General features: G+C 34.0%; 1 protein-coding gene across 1 annotated transcript; it reads right to left on the bottom strand.

The window, feature by feature from the left end:
• Nucleotides 1–444: 444 nt before the first annotated feature.
• Nucleotides 445–6,136, bottom strand: LOC107863162 (RNA polymerase sigma factor sigE, chloroplastic/mitochondrial). The gene is made up of 6 exons (XM_016708968.2): nucleotides 5,955–6,136; nucleotides 4,429–5,194; nucleotides 4,148–4,294; nucleotides 3,685–3,921; nucleotides 3,065–3,328; nucleotides 445–913 (listed from the first exon to the last, which is right to left on the bottom strand). Exons 2-6 carry the CDS (start codon nucleotides 5,131–5,133, stop codon nucleotides 716–718), a joined length of 1,551 nt encoding a protein of 516 aa, XP_016564454.1. The 5' UTR covers nucleotides 5,134–5,194; nucleotides 5,955–6,136; the 3' UTR covers nucleotides 445–715.
• Between the last annotated feature and the right edge of the window lie 11,767 nt (nucleotides 6,137–17,903).

Below are 17,903 nucleotides of genomic sequence, written 5' to 3'. Positions count from 1 at the left end.
CTCAATCCCTAATGCATTTAGCTACTATTTGAAATTCTAGCCTGATTTATTATCCTATCATATTTATTATCCTATCATATGTTTTATTATACTGCTTAATCATTTGGATAGAATGCACTCCCATCATTTTTTTATTCTATATATCATAACGTGGACTTACACATTTTCACTTGTGGCTTACATGGATGATGGTCCTCTTCTAGTTTTTAGAAGTGCTATTCTGAATCACTACAAATGTCACCCTGTATCATCTCAACCCCAGCAAAGGCAAAGAGCACCAGCAGATGCTTGTACAGTGTTTCTCTTTCGCTTTTGCTTTACATAAATTACGAAGTTAATGCTCCGAACACGATAAAGCATATGCGATGACATAATTGATCCTAGTTGATTAATATAATCATAGACCACCATGAAAATTAGGACAATCAAAGACCACCATGAAGATTGAGTGAAACATATTCAGCCATGTCATAAATATACAGATCAGTTGTTTCAAACTGGTCTGTGAGGAGAAAAAGAACAATAATATAAGTTGTTTACAGTGTATTTACTAACAGATTTTGGTACTGAGTATAGTGAAAAGGGATGTAAAGTTACGACTATGGTACAAATGATTAGTGTACACGCAGCTACTATACAGTGTGGGCAAGATTGCTGACACAGGAATAGGGGTATAAATTTTCTCCAATACAACGATCAAATGATGTTGATTTCTTTAGAATATGTACCGGCGAAGATAATCCACTCGAGTTGGATGCTTGAGCTTCATGAGAGCCTTCACTTCATGCTTCCGTACCATCTCTCTCGAAATATTTAGGTTGCCTGCAATTTCTCCCAATGTTCTATCACCTTTGCCATCAAGTCCATATCTTTGTCTGATTACTAGACTCTCCTTGGGCTTAAGAGAATCAAGCTGTCAAAAGAGGAACGCGATTCAAGGTCAAGACTTTAAAATTAATGGTCCAGAAGCCGGAAAACCTTGTAATTTAACAAACCAAAACTTATAAACCTAATATGATTTTTATTTATGCAGTACATATCTTAAGATTCCCAGACCCCACAATGTGGGAATACACTATGTATGATGTTGTTGTTGCAGTACATATCTTAAGATACAATAACAGGTAATAGTTCGCAAAATCTACTCAACAGTGTCCTTCTAATGCCAGAAGTTTCCATTACTTATCCTTGAAGTGTTATTTTGAATTATAAACAAGAAAGATATTATGTGGTTTGGGGTGTTCAAGATATATATATTTAGTCACCAAGGATATTCAAGTGTTATTTCAAGAAAATTGTCAATTTCCATGGTGTCGAAAACAAAACTGATCCAACTAATATGAATATGCATTCTTCCAAAATTACTTTTCGAATCAAACGACAAGATCCTGTTATTCGGACAATGATGCAAGTGATATCAAATACTCCCTCCGTTTCAATTTGTATGTCTTACTTTTCTTCTCTTACTTTCCTTTTTGGTATGTTTCAAAAAAGAATGCTCTTTCTGTTTTTGGCAACTCTTTAATTTCAACCTTTCACACGGCATGTTTAAGACCACAAGATTAAAGGACATTTTGGTATTTTCTACATATCTTTAGTTGAAGACCACAAGATTCAAAAGTCTTCTTGACTATCTTAAACTCCAAGTCAAAACCAAAAAATCAATTGAAACGGGGGGAGTAATAAGTTGGTTAGACATTGTTCATTGTACCTCTATATGTTCCAAAAGTTATAAACAAATAATATCCTCGTTTCAATTTGGTTTCTATTTGAATATTAACGTTTAGAGTTCAACATCAGAGTATCAGACTAATATTATTTATGTAGCCATGGGTTGAAGTTTTGGGTAGTGATGTGTTAAACTTTGGGCAGTTTCATGGGTTGACTATGGGTTAGCTTATGTCATGGACTAAGATGGGTTATTCCAAATCAACCCATTAGGAAAAGTATTTCATGCCCAACCCATTAAATGTTGGGCTACTATTGCCACCCCTAGATAATCATCACATGGGGAAGCAGAACTCCTGTATTGCGAAAATCTGTTTGTTTGTTTTTTTGGTGGAGATCTGTTCTGTTTGGGAAGGGGAAAAGGATTGGAATTGGATTTAAAGATTAATATTGTTCTCTTCAGGACTAAGTAGGTATTGTTGGAAACGATGTGGATGATCAGCATAAACAAAAGGGTGGAATAAAAAACTCGAGGTATGACAATCACATTATTAAGAAAGATAATTGCCCTCACCCCAAGTTTTCTAGCAGTTTAAGACAACACTCTCAAGATAAAACGACTTACTATACAATTAGCGATACCGAAATACACCTAGCCTCTTATTTTAAAGGTTTTGATGTTTAAAGAGAACTAAGTTCAGTATTTAAGTGGATAAGAGTAGAGCGGAAAACCCATCATCACTGAGTTTCGAAGGATGAGGTTGGCCCAAAGGGTTAGGTAAAAGGGCAGTCCGGTGCACTAAAGTTCTTGCTATGCGCAGGGTCCGGGAAAGGGCGCCACCACAAGGGTGTATTGTACGCAGCCTTACCTTGCATTTCTGCCAAAGGCTATTTCCAAGGCTTGAACCCGTGACCTTCTGGTCACATGGCAGCAACTTTACCGGTTACCAGATTTCTCAGTCATCAATAAAAAATTATTTGGTGCACGTGCAACTATAAATGGATGATAAAGCTACAAGAACACTGTTGAAGTCATCCTAGCCACTGGTGCACATGTATCAAAAATAATCTAGACGTTTTCATGTCTAAATCCTTCGACAACTCACTTAGCCTGGAAACTTTATAATGAACCACAGAATTGTATTTCCTTTATAACATCCACTTGCACCCAAGTACTTTTGACTCGGAAGTTAATCTACTAGAATCCAAGTATTGTTTGACAGAATTGACTCCATCACATAATTTCTTCTCTCTTTCCAGAATATTGAGCCTCTAGATGTCATTTCATTGTTTCACCACAGCTTTACGGATTTTCTATGGCAGCATTCTTTCAATGAGAAGCAAAGCTCTTAACTATGGAAACAATTTTAAAAAGGCAAAGAAGAAAAAACATTACCACATCATCAAGAGCAAGCCTGAGTAGAGCAGGCTGCTTCCTCTTATCCCCATCAACGCCATCTACATCAGTTATTCCATTGATGAGTTCTTCTTGGGTTGTCATGTTTCTTGCATGTAGAGAGGAAACAGGTTTAGATACTTTCATCACTTCATGGTATCTCTCAGGGGAAAGTCCAACTGTTTCAATTATTTCTTCCTCTGTTGGTACCCTCTGAAGCTCAAACAGCAACTCCAATTTGGCCTTCTGGATTTCCACTCTGATCTGAATCAAAAAAAAAAAGAATATCAATTTTTTGCACCGACTATTTGACAAGTATGAGCAAATGAGAACCTCAGATTAGACATTTCCTTAAAGAAGAGAATAATACTCCTAACGGGGTGACTTACAGCTATTTAAAGGATTGGCCATTTTGTCTATACAAATTACTTTAGTTGGAAGCCAAAAAAATGATTTTATTTACAAAGAAAAAATGTCTCACAAATAGAGATGATATTTTTTCTTTTCACCAAATGAAGCAATTGTTTGGCTTCTCGACAGTGATAGAAAAAAGAAAGTGGTTCTTTGATGGGTGAAAAGTGAAATGAAAAAACATTGGTAGTGGAAGAGAGAAAACGTACAGATTCAAGCCCGAATGGAACTTTGGTGAAGCTTGAGGTTGTCATAGAACGTATTATGGCATGTCTAATCCAAAAAAGACCATATGTTGATAGCCTAAATTTCCTATTAGGCTCAAAACGGTCAATAGCTGTGATTAGACCTTTGACGCCTGCCTGACAGAGGTCTTGGAATCTTGAACCATTTGCAAAGTCTTGAAAATATTTGTTCATCACAAACAAAACAAGACGTAGATTGTGCTGCAACAGAACAAGAATGCAAAGGTGAGTTATAAATAAAGCTAAGACTCATGTAATATCTGGATGCATATGAAAGTTTGATGACATCAAGAAAGTGGAATAAACCAGAAACACGTTTTCTCAATGCAAATTATAAAATCAGAAACAAGTTTTCTTCTGCTTGAGGCATAAACTAAACTTTTAAGGTGCACATCAAGAAGGTCTGACAAGTAAAAAAGGAAAGTACCTTAATCAGCTTATTTCTAGCAGCTCGGCCAACTTCCAGCTTTTTCCGTAGTTCAGAAGCATCCATACTTGTTGCATCAGCCACTTCACCATCAGTTGGTTCTCGCCCCAAATCACTTTGCAAGTTTTCCTTAACTTGAAGGACGGCCTGAATTACAACAACTGACTCTCAATCGTAATGTAAAACATTATTAACACTAAAATCCAACGAACAAACACATGTAATACACAAACTTCCTTTCACATTTAATCTTTTTCCTGTTAACAGTAAAATATTTGTACCTTCATAGGTTGCATCAACTTGAAGAGCCATGCATGCTCAGATGATGGAAGCACTGGAGGGATCTTCATTTTCTTCCAGTCTAAGCTCGCTAAGTCAGTAGCACCTGAATATTCTCTGACAAGCTTATCGATTTTTTCATCTTCAGTGTCCTCTTTGAGTTTTCTTCTTTCGGATGACGTAACCATTTCACCATCTTTATTCTTTAGTAGAGCAATCCTCTGGTCAAGATTCAACCTCTTAGACTTCTTTCTACGATTCTTGACCACATTATTAGCAACCTCTCTCTTTGCTTCCTCATCACCTTCTACAATCCTCTTCCTCGTCCTTGGCCTTCTCTTCACCAAACGATCCTTAACTTCGGTATTGGAGCTAGCAGTTTCCAGACTGCGCTTGTAGATACTTTCAAGTTTGGCAGCAGCTTCACTGTAATCTAATTCTGACGTGCTCGGAAAGGCTTCCATTGAAACAGCATGAACTCTCTCGGGACGTTTAGATACTCGTCTTGACCTCTTTTCATTTTCTTTAGACGTTTCTATAGGCAAGGATATGGATTCCTTAGGTGCAACTAAAGTTGTATTCTTTGTTTTATCTTTCTTAAACGATACAATTACTGGCCTTTTAAGCGGACATAAACGAGCTGCAAACCTTGTGCTCAATCCCAATGGACTTCGAGAAGCAGAGCTAGAAACAGTCACAACTCCCATGCCAAGTTGTGCTATCAAAATTTTTCTCAATGAACAAAAGAGCTTCTCACAAACTATTCACCTGCCAAATCCAATATACATGCACTATGAATTATGATACATAAAACAAAACTAATCTCAACTTGAAGACAAATGGTTAAGGAAATTCCCTAAAGGCATGAACTATTTTCTTCTATTTTCCTGTTTGTTTTCTGACGAAGCTTCAGTACAAAGAATCAACAAATTAAAGTTAATTACTCATAATTCAACAGCTATTGGCCAGAACTTTGCAATTCTGAGATTCTGTTCACTGAATATCTTAAGCAAGTTTGATTTCGAGAGTTACACAACTATTCGATCACAATCATATTATTTTCTAAAACAATTTCATTGAGTAAACATCTCGAAAGGTCACTCAACTGTAAGAATTTATCTAGCAAAGTTACTGAATGTTGTTTTATATCAATAAAACCACTCAACTTAGTCCGTTGTATCAATTAAATCATTCAACTTAAGACTTTACTTGATAAATCCTCAAAATTGAGTGAACTTTGAGATATGAACTCAAATTTTGTTTCCTCATTTTCGACGAAAAAAGCATTCCGGTATACTAAGCTCCCGTTATTTTCAAGTTTGGAAAAAGCCGGACCACAAGAGTCTATTGTATCCGTTCTTTTCTATAGATTAAACCCATGACCTCCGGATAACGTGATAACAACACTATTAATTATGTTCAGTTCAAGCAAACCGGAATGAAGTAAATCAAAAATACTTACTTTCAACAAACTAATTAGACAGTTATAGTACACATAAATGATAAATCAGAAAACAACGTATAGTACCTGAAAATATCACAGAATAAATTAATCTTAGCCAACGGTATATGAAGATTCTGGTAACCAAAACTGATCGGAGCTAAACTTTTTTCTACGACGAAAAGAAAAATGATCGAAGTGGAAATTTGAGAGGCTCAAAATGTACGTGTGGTAGTTAATAACAAAATATTATTTTCTAATTAACAATATATACACATTCGAATTTCGGTGTCCACAAGCTCTTTTTTCTAACCATCCAACGGCCAAGATTTCTAAGTTAGAAAGATCGACGGTCAGAATTTATAATCCACGTGGATAGAATAGGAGAAGAGGATGACGTGGACAGCAGTAGAGTGACTACGTGGCAAGTTGAGAGTGGAAGCAGAGATATTTTTGAGTAAATTTATGGATGTGGTTACTGACACGAGGTGTGCTTTTTAATTTTTTGTATAAAAATAAAAAATGATCACGAAATTAAAGTGGACCTACTGATGAAGTGGTGTGTAGAATCTTACGTTGCTTATTTTGTGCCATTTGAATTTTGTAATTTTCTAATTTATGTTTATTGGGGTTTATTATTATTAATAATAATATTAATTGTCTGCCTCATAATTTTACAAGTGTGAATCTTACTATTATTGTTAGGATAAATAAATTTGAATATTTCAAAGTCCAAGCTAATCACTAGTCTTCAATGCCAGAAAAAAATTATTTTGACTGTTTTCTTATCATGTATAATTGTGCATATTCCATCATTTGGTTGATGGGATAAGAATAATAATCACAAAATATTATGTTATTATTTTATTTTATTATTTTTGTGTAAATAATTGAATAAGTTATCTCATATCAAAAATAAAATAAAATAATTTTATAAAATATCTTTATTTATTTCATTTCACCAACCAAACAACTCCTAAGTTTACTACGTCTACATAGTAGACAAAAGAAAGATGTTGTTCATGGCTAAATAGTTTTCTATTTTTTGTGTAAAATCATTTTTATATGAAATGTATTTAATTGGATGCCCAATGAAAAAACTTATAACACAAAATTTTTCAGTTGAAAACAAAAAATTGCCCAAAAAAATTATTGATATGGATTAATGCAAACCACATATATAACACAGAGTCAAGTTTGTTTCGATTAAGTTTTATCTATACACAACAATCATAAGATTTTTATCTTATCATATTATTTAAGTCTAGAATTTTATATCTAGAGCATAGATAACTTTTAGTATTTTGGTCCAATATGGTTCAAAGGAGAATTTGGATGAGTCCTACTCTAATATGTTAGTCTAAAAAACTATCCTCTCATTAACTACTATGTGGAATTTCAGCGTCATCACACAAGCACACCCAAACATTATCTAATGTCCTCAACAATCTATTTGGTTGGCCTAAGTGACTAATTTAGAATTTTTGGAACATGGGTGCATCACTAAAAAAGAAGAAAAAATATATTTAGTTAAAATTGGTTCCTAATCCTCTTAGTAAATAACTCAATCTTCAACCAAATGTACCATTTGTTATTATCGTAGCACAGGTGCCAACAAATAATATAAATAGAAAATATGTAGTTTTATGAAGAGATCAATATTTCACATACCCCAAGTTTAGTACATAAATCTGTCTATGATTTGTGCTACATTAGAGGTGATTCAACTCTGATAACATATTAAGAAATGAACAGTTTTATGTGACAAAAATAAAAATATAACTTTTGTGTGATAAATTGATTGAATAACTTCTAGGAGAAAAAATTAGAGAAAAAAATTGCACAATAAGTTTTAAAATTAGATAATTTTATATAATAAACCAGGAAAATCGGCCGCGCTTCACTCGGTGATACAATTTTTATTATTTTCTTCAATCAATTTTATATTTTGTTTAGATTTATTTATGTCGTGGTCGTCCTAACACTTCATGCTTCTATGTAGTAAGTAGTATATAAGTAGTATATAGAAAAAATAATAAAAATAGAAAAGACGAAACTCTTTAAGCTCAACGATATCACAAACTTTGAAACAATTTTTGAATTACAACACATTATGCTCAAATGTGTAGGCAAATATTTTTTTCGGCTTTTTAAATATTTTCAAATGCTTCCCATAAACAGCTCCTTCAAAATTCTTGGTGCCACCAGTCTTCTGTAAACACATATCCAGTGGCTCTATTGCAGCATCGAAGTTAGGCTATACGAGAAACAAAACACAAGTCATCAAAAACTAACATTAAACCATACCGTCATTTTTTTACTTGAGTTGTCACAAAAGAAAAAAGGAAGTCTTTAACCTCATAAAAGTAGGTCACACAAACACAATATCTGGGAGAGTTATTAATGACCTGGTGCAACGTTACAGGAAGCATCAACCTACAACCAGATCAACCAACTGCAGAATAAATTAGGACAGTCATGACTATGCAATGGTGGAAAGAGATATGTGCTGATATAAAAATAAAACCAACACAAGTTAATTTCTTATGTTTGGAATTCTAATTCTGGTTCTGAAAATCAAGTCATCCATAGAAATCCTGCAAAGTGACATTGAAGGAGAATAAGAAAAGCATACAATGAAAAGATTACCCTTCAAAAATGAGTTTGAAACCTCCATAACTTTGGGTACTTCTTACAATTTCTAATATTGAATTTACAGGCAAGTTATCATTAAGGTTGGAGGATGTTCTTGTGTGAAATCTAAAGCTCGCTCCTGTGTCAGATACTCTTGAGGGAAATAAGCAAGCCTCAGGAACAGTTCTACAACCCCCGTCACTCGTAAAGTTTACAAGCAGACCACCAAAGTAAACTAAATACTCTGACCATCCAGGGACTTCTCTGCAGATAAGATCCTCTGAAATAGAATCGAACATAGAGCAACCTTTATCGCATAGGAAGCCATAGACAGGGAATACCAAACAATAGTTGTTCAGGGACTGTATATTGCACATGCATAATTTTTCAGAGACTCACCAATAAATTGAATAAATTGTTGTGCAATATAAGAACTCATGGTTGCAAGAAGTAAAAAGGGATCCTCCATGTTGCATTGGCAGAGTAATAAATTAAGATCTTTCTGTTTAGGAAATACCATGATCAAGTACAGAAGAAACCTGCAAACGACCACCAAATCAGATCAAGGAATTAAAGCAGCAGAAGAAATACCTGCAGAAAAAAAGATTAAATATTTACGGACGTCACAATTCTCTAAATCAGAGAGGAAGATAAAATAATTTTAACTTAAAAACGTTTATCAAGACAGCTCTCTATATATATGTGATCTCAGGAAACATGTTGAAGCAATAAACAGCCTAAAACCTCGGCTGTGATCAATAGATATGGACACTTATGTAAGTCAAAGATGATATAAATAATGAGTTGAACGCATTTCACATTTACTGCTCAGGGAACACTGTTGATTTCTCTGTAGAAATACTAACCCTCCATACTACATTCAACTCAAATAGAACAGACTATGTAAACCTCTTCTAAAATTACAACAAAAATGTGTTCAACGCATATGAGGGAAGATAAGTTCATTTCAACACAAGAATGGTTATGAAAAGAACACGGAGTCCTATATGCTGAGGCAAGGTAAACTTCGATTTCCTTAACCTCAACATTCATCGGTTCAAACCTAAGTTGCTCGGACTCCGGTGCGGATATTCTGGATCCTTCATGATCTAAATTTTAAGATTCGGGGTACAGATCTAGGTATGGATAAGGGTGCCGCTAAAAATAATTCAAATATCTACAAATGCAACTATAAAACTATGCACTAAATTATGATGAATTATTTGGAGGGAAGAAATGCAGGAAATTTTTAAGGGTTAATTTGAATCTGTAATTAGTAAGTACAAATGCATCTGCTTACTGTTCTTTTGATGTAAAATGGCTATTTAAAAGATATAGATATCAAAAGAGACTTCTTGAGTTCATGGCACATTCAACAGCAAAGCAATTTCTGGTTGCCAACTTTATAATACAAATATCTTTTGACCATAAAAAAACACAAGCCTACTTTTGTTTTGATTTCAGTAAACATTGTATCCATCTAGAACTCTAACAGACGAAAACAAATTGGACAAAGGACACAATAATACCTGAAGTGCAACTATATCGTCATCCTGGTTGACTAATTTCAATAGCCCTGTAAGCCAAGAAAACAATCATGATGGGTAATCAGTGGGGATAGGGTACTATCCTTGTAAAGATCAGAAGCTTTACCATAGTGTGTATGGGTGCCACTGAGATTTAATTGATTCCAAGCAAAGAGATGTAACACAGAAAGCAAGAACATCACTAATTGAAAAAAACATGCACCAATAACAGAAAAAAATATCTGAAAAAAGAGAGAAAAAAGTGACAATCAACATCACAACTTACCATCCAACATTATTCTGAGTCCTATCATGTCTATTTGAAATGGACGCAGCAAGGTAGCCAATTATTCGCAAGCCCAAAATGGATCACCACCTATTTCACCCTCCATTTCATCTGCTGATCCAGCCAATGCCAGAGCGATTCCTCTCATTATCTTTCATGATAGATCTGTCGGCAATATAATATAAAAGTTCACCAACTTTTTTTAGCTCCAGTGTAGAAATATCTTTTCAGTCACTGGAAAAATGTCAAAGGAGTACATAATCTACAGAGGAAGCGATCAATATAATCCTCCATTGCCTGCTTGAAACTTGGTGGATAACTTGGCCTGCAAAAGAAAACAATGTACTTAGGCTAAACAAAATCCTAAGTAGTCATTTAGCAGTCGGTAGCATAAATCAATGGGATGTAACAACAAGGTTTTAAACGTACAAAGGGAAACAAAGGAGGGTAAGTGCAAAGACCGTGCATTATAAGTAACTTGTTAACGTACTATTTGTTGGATCCTTGCATAACACCAAGATATCCATACATCCCATGTTTCACTTCTCTATAGCACTGGAACCAATAAAAGAGATTCAAATGAAAATGCATCAAAAATGATTTAGTAACAGTAATAACACAATTACTAATAATTATTTGTTAAAGTAGTCCTACAAAAGCCGTGTCAAGACACGTGCAAATAGAAAGTGATGCCAAGAGGAGTTCACATCTATAGCATTGCAAGCTGCAGAAATGATGTACATACTTGAAGAAAGGCCTTTAATAGCAAAAAACAAAGTCTTCGCATTTTCTAGAAGAGCTTAAGCAATTTGTTAAATAATTTGGTATGAAGTTCACAGTTGAGCCAGCAACCAGATTACTTGAAACCCGACCTCACCCTAAAAGGGAATGAGCCCCAATCCCAAGAAATAGTGTACATTGTTTAAAGCTCGCTTTTTTATGGTACACACATACTCTTACATTTAGACATTTAAATTATCTGCATGTAGAAGACATGACCAAGATGAGGTGAACAGCAACAAATAAGTCTACTCTTTTCGTCTTCACTACAAGCTACTTTGATGAGACAAATACCACAGGCATAGTCTTTCTTGCATTAATAGTTTGCCTTTGCAACTCATTTTCTCCATACAAGTTTGATGTTCCCTTTTTAATCCACCCCTTGAATCCAAAGATTACATATCTACATGTCTAGAATATCTTATAGACACAGTAATTCAAAACGTTCTAGTTTTACAAAACAACATAAACTAGAGCACACACTCCCAAACCTCCAAATTGTTCGTCAATAATAACGAAAACTATATACTGTATAATGTGTGCAAATCACAATCCAACTCAGAAAATTTAGGCAATGGGACATTTCCTTTCTCTACTGTATAGGCCATAAGTAATTATTATAACATACATCAATAGCTTCAGGTATATCAGGTATCCCTTTGGTTATATTCTCTCCAATTTTTTGATTTCCCCTGTATTCAAGATATGTAAGCAACCATTAGTTAAGATAATGCATCGAAATAGCAAAAATTAAAGATAACATCACGAGTAACCTGTATCCAGTTTCTGCAGAAAGTTTGATCTTGTTTTTCTCTGCAAGAGGCTGATGAAAATATTCCCATGTAATATTTTTAATCTCGTTCATAAGGTAAACATCGATGCCATAGCCCTTCTGCACAATTTCAAAACAGATATCAAAAGAGATCAGATGGACAGTAATATGTATTCACACAAAATGGGGGCTGGGAAGGGTAAAGTGTATGCAGTCCATACCACTACACCATCAAGGCCACCAATTTTGTTTTTCTTTTTTCTTAAAATTGTTGCCGGAGCAACTCACACGCTTCCCTCATCCTACCCACCTTCACATACCCATTAATCATCACCTTCCAACACGCAACATTTCTCTCACCAATTTTATCAAACACCTGTCATGCACTCATAAAATCACCAATACCCAAATACAAACTCAACATCGCATTATGAGACACGATATTTTTCTCAGGCATTGCTTCAAACACATCAACAGCATCACAAAACCTCTCATTTTTCGCATACCCAGATAACATCGAATTCCAAGTCCTAATATTGAATTTTATTCAGGATTGAAATTGAAATTGGAATATCAATTTCACGTTTTGACACCATTTAAATCAAACCAGGTTAGAGATAGCAAAATATTATCATCTACTACTTGAGAATTTAATCAAACAACATAGGAAAGCAAAGGAATGAAAAAAGATACCCTAATAACTGAAGATCTCTCTTACGAAGCAAAAGAGATGCAACTTGAGACGTATGCAAAATCCTAATCACCGAAGATATCCCCTTCAGAAGTTTTATTTCTGAAAGGGTATGTAGCGCTTCAGAAGTTATTTCTCAGAGGATATATAACGTTTTAGAAGATGATTAGGTCATAACTGTGCAGATTAAAGTGAGGGATTTTTTTTAAATAATTAAAATAACAAAAAAAGAGCAAAAAACCCAAAAATCTGAGAAAAAAGAAAAATATGAATCCTGCATTGTCAGGCTGCTACATCATACTCCTCTATATTCAGCTTTATATATATATATATATATATATATATAGATTATATGATAAATTAAAAATTAAATAGCACCTCATTAAAAAAATTATGGTTACTATATAATTGAATTTAAAGTTTCTTGAAAAATAGAAGAAAAAGAAAAGGACTCATACAAAATAAAAATTTTCCACTTTATTCTCTACCAAGAAAGCACGATGGAGTTGTGATTTTTTCAACCATGTTATTATTCATAGAAAGTGTTATACATCAGAGGCGAACTTAGGATTTGAGGTCTAGGGGTGCACCAGTATTGTCAAAGGCGCGCTAGACTCAAAATGTGTTGATCGCTTGCCTCGTTTAATGTGCAGTTTAGGTTCTAATTTGTAAGACATACTTTCCCTTGTAAATAAGGCTTTTCTAAAGATACGAACATCAAATAATTTATATTTCACTTTATACAAAAAAAATCAATTTCTATATTTATATATTTATCATTCATGCTTATATTATTAACCTTGAACTAGACAATAAAGGAGGTATCTGTTTTACATTTTTTATTGGGGTTAGTTTTTTCCCGATTCGAATCTCTGACTTTTGTCTTCTCATTGTAAAAAAGTACCTGTTTCATCAAGCTAATATAATGGTGACTAAAAGTCTTGATATTTATGGTGTTACAACATTCTTACTTCTGTTGAATCACTATGATTTTAATATGACGATAATGCGTATGTGTTTTTCCGTCATCTGAACGTTATTTATCTATAATCTATTAAAAGTGTGAAGACGTGATTTGAACTTTTTACCCTTCATTAAAATAAAATTATTTTTCACTATTTTTTTTAAATTATTATTTAATTTTATTAGGTTAACTAATTTAATTTAAGAGTCCCTTTAAATGTAGGATTTATTAGGAATAGAATTAGTTTAGGCATAAAATTCATGTAATATTCTTCAATTTAGGTAAATTAATTTTCCTTACCTATTTTAACAAGGCATTAGTTAGTTAGATTTTTTTTAGGGGATTGGCGGTCTTTTACTTATTTTCTTATTTTCTTACGTATTTTAGCATTATAGTTAGTCAATTTTTTTGGTTGGAGTCTTTACTTTATTAATTTCTTTCGTATTCTAGCATTAGTTAGTTAGATTTTGTTTTTTTTTAAAAAAAAATTAAGGTCTTTTACTTATTTTACTTTTTCTTTTCTATTTTAACATGAATGTGATTCTTTATTTTAACTCTCTCAATTGTGGTATTCTAATTTGTAATGGATTCTATGATACAATTTATACATGTCTCTTTTCACAACTTTTTTGCAATACATTGCCTAAGTTTTGTTTATATTTATTTTTGGTTCCTAATGTATGCATTTTGAATACAATTTTTTAATTTGATTGTGTTGTAAAGATTATGTTTAATCATATTATTCTGATAACGCGATCATATTATAATTTCTGTTATGTTACTATCTGGCGTTTTTCTATTTAATACAAGTGGTAGATAGAATATTTGATTGGTGATAAGGGAACAAACCTAAAATCTGAAAATAACAACACAACTAAAGAGAAGAAGAGGAGATGAAGAAGAACAAACAAACACATTCGAATTTAGCACAAAAAGAAGAGAAAATGCATAAACTTAAAGGATAGTTAGTGAGACATAAACATTTACAAATTATAGGAACTAAGGTGTGTATCAAACACCAAAACCCTCCACAATCCACAAAGGCAACACAACACTCTTACATTGATACAAAAGGGACTCGAAGCACCCCAAAGCACCAACGTTTCTAAGACGATTGTCAATTCAAGTGAATCCACACTCAAGCTAACCCTAGTTCCAATTATGGCTTCTCCAAGCCCTACACTAAAGGAGATACATTCTCAAAGAGGGAAGAAATCTTCAATATTCATCAAAATTGAAATGAAAAATAAGCCTAAGGAGTCTATTTATAGATTATTACATAAAATACCAAAATATCCTTAATGAAAAGGGGCTCCTATGGAGTGTAAAGAAAAGGCACAAAAAAGACTATTACACCCTTAATGAAAGGGCGGTCATGAAGTGTTTGATGTGGTCTTCTTCAGACTTCAACATATGCCTTTCCTTGTGTCTTTTTGGTCTTCACAATTATTCCTCAACACTTGGAGCTCTAGGGCATCTCATCAAGGCAAGCTTCCAAATAACCTTCCATACATGGGATTGTTCTATTGTGGGCTCAAAATGGAATCCCCATGCATGTTCTTGTGCCCTCAATGTGACCACAATCGGGTTCTTCTTGTGTTGGCCTCGCATGATGTCGTCGAAAGCTATGATTGCCATTTGGCTCGTATCATCCTTCCCTTCTTGAAAAGGATTCGACCTCGAATCCATACCTTACAAAATCAAAGAAAGGACAAACAAGCACAACATCCTCATAGGACTGGGCATTCGGTTTATTCGGTTTGATAGTTTAATATCGGTTTGATTTTTTGATTTTTGGATTGACAAAAATGACAACGTAACCAAATCAAAATAAATTCGGTTTGGTTTCTACAAATTATGTTCGGTTATTTCAGATTTTTATTTGGGTTTTGAAAATTAAAGTAGTGAACCTCTCTTTGTTATGACTGAACATTTAAAATTAATGATTTAAAAAAAAAATCAAACCTATTTTTTATTCCCAGATATAAATAACTCAACATGGATGAAACTAAATAATATAACCATAAGTTTAACATAATATATAACTTCATTATGCATAAGTTTACATAAACAGTCAGAACTCGGAAGAGTGGTCTCTACCTGAAAGACCACAGTCGGCACTGCGGGCTGCAGCCCACAATTGTCGTCTGGTCACCGGCTCTGGTGTTGTTGTACAAACGACGATCTCGCTGGCGGTCTATGGTTAGAGCGATTGTTCTACTATTGGACTGATGTATGTTGTTAGTTGTATGTGGCGTGCTATTACTTATTAGTTATTAGGATTGCTATTATATATTTATATTATATTATTATATATTAAATATTATATATATAATAAAATATATATATATATGTATTATATTAATTATTTATAGAATTTTGGTTAATCGGTTTATCCGAATTATTTTTTTGAAAAATCGAAAATCAAACCGTTTAATCGAATTTCAAAAGTTGAAAACCGAAATCGATCCGAAAAATCAAACAAAATTAAAATTTCGATTTGATTTTTTGATTTTTCCGATTTAAACCAAAATATGTCAAACCCTACATCCTCATGGCAAGAGGGTTAGGGTTAGGGTAACAAATAACAACATCATTCCAAGGTAGTTCACACTTGAAATATAACCAAGGATCCTTCGTATTAAACATTAGAAATCTATGCAAGAATGCACAAAGGAATTGGTTAAGGAAATCACCAAGAGGTAAGGAAACCACAATGGTCATAATGGCATCACTAGTTACAAAAGGTAAGATTACCTTTTCCTTAGGATCCATAAGACACAATTGCCTCATCACCTTTGTTAAAGACCGCATCAAGAGTGGTATCTCACTAGAAGTTAAGGTCCACGCAAAACATATAGCAATGTCACTCAAGCAAGTGGACCAATCAACAAATATCCTAACTCCACATAAAATAAATCCAAGACTAGCATGGATACCACCATAAGCAAAGAGGTAGTATAGGAAGGCATCAACTATAAAGGCATCACCAAAGGTGATATCATCTATAAGAAGGCCATTTGGCCCAAAAGATATAGCACATAAGACACACAGGGATGGAATTAAAAAAATTAAGCACATATGACTTCTTCCCTTCAAGTAAAACATCAACTTGACATCCATAAATTGGGATTCACTCAATTCAAGCACAAGTGTGTCAAGCAAGGATGCACATTTAAAAATATTATCCCAAGAAGACAATGACACTTTTGCCCTTGGGATTTTCAAGAATAATACTTTGCTTGCCATGTAGACCAAGCAACAAGTTGGGTGTGCCAACATCATCATATTCACATTTGGCACTGGGTTCAAATAGAAAGAGTGGCCTTATACATGGATCTAGACAACACTCTTTTTTCCCATAGGCTTCACCCAATCTAAATGACATTCACTCTACAATAACATACACATCATCAAAAGCAAATAGAGAGTAGAGAAAGGTGTCACACAAATCAACTTCAACTATGGTGCCCTTATGCAATTACTCACTAGTTCCAAGTTCATCACCACTAGGATACTTAAAATAGGAAATACACAAAGAAAAAGTAAATGGTATTTCTAAGCATTCACCATTGTCTATTTTAAGAAAGTAATCCCCACATAGATATAAATCACCATGAGAATAAAAGGGATCACACACAAAAATATTTTCACAAGAATAATCACAATTCGGGTTTCCTAAATATTCAAGCAATTCAAGGTCACCTTCACCCGATTGTGCCTTTTCTTGGTTTCTTTGAGCAAAGCTATTAATATGGCTTTCATCATACAACATGCTCAAAGAATCATCTCCAATCCCATGATGAACTCTATCAACATCATCACTAACTTGAGACTTATCAAATACACCACACATATGCTTAAGTAGTGAACTACATTTGTGAGTAGGTTGATCATCATTCACATTCTCACTAGTTGTTGGCAACTCACATACCAACGTAGACTCACCTTGGTTTTCATAAGGGTCAACTACTGTGTGAATACTCTTGTCACTTGGTAATGGAACCTTATTCAAGTTATAAGTTCTAGCACTAGATGGACACAAATCATTCTTACGAATAGAATCAATTTTGTCATCTATAGGATCAACTAGTGCTTGCAAACTTACAACAAGAATTTGGTCTTCATGCAATCTAGCAATACCAAGGGTATCACAAAGGGAAGATTCATGCAGTTCTCCTCCAAGTAAACCATCAACTACAACTACTTGGCTACTACTAGCCACATCACAACATTCTAAGTTTGTAGGAGATAACATTGTTACCTTTTAGCTCACATGAGGTATGGCCTTCACCTAGGTTTGGATCATGACAGCCCATTTGCTCCTTTGGGAAGCTCTCATTACAAGGGATTTTGTCAAGAATTCTCCCTTGCATCACCTCT

The sequence above is a fragment of the Capsicum annuum genome, chromosome 3, assembly GCF_002878395.1.
Source record: "Capsicum annuum cultivar UCD-10X-F1 chromosome 3, UCD10Xv1.1, whole genome shotgun sequence".
In the NCBI taxonomy this organism is placed as follows: Eukaryota; Viridiplantae; Streptophyta; class Magnoliopsida; order Solanales; family Solanaceae; genus Capsicum; species Capsicum annuum.
Note: the sequence above shows the minus strand (reverse complement) of the source record. Positions and strands in the feature narration are given on the sequence as shown.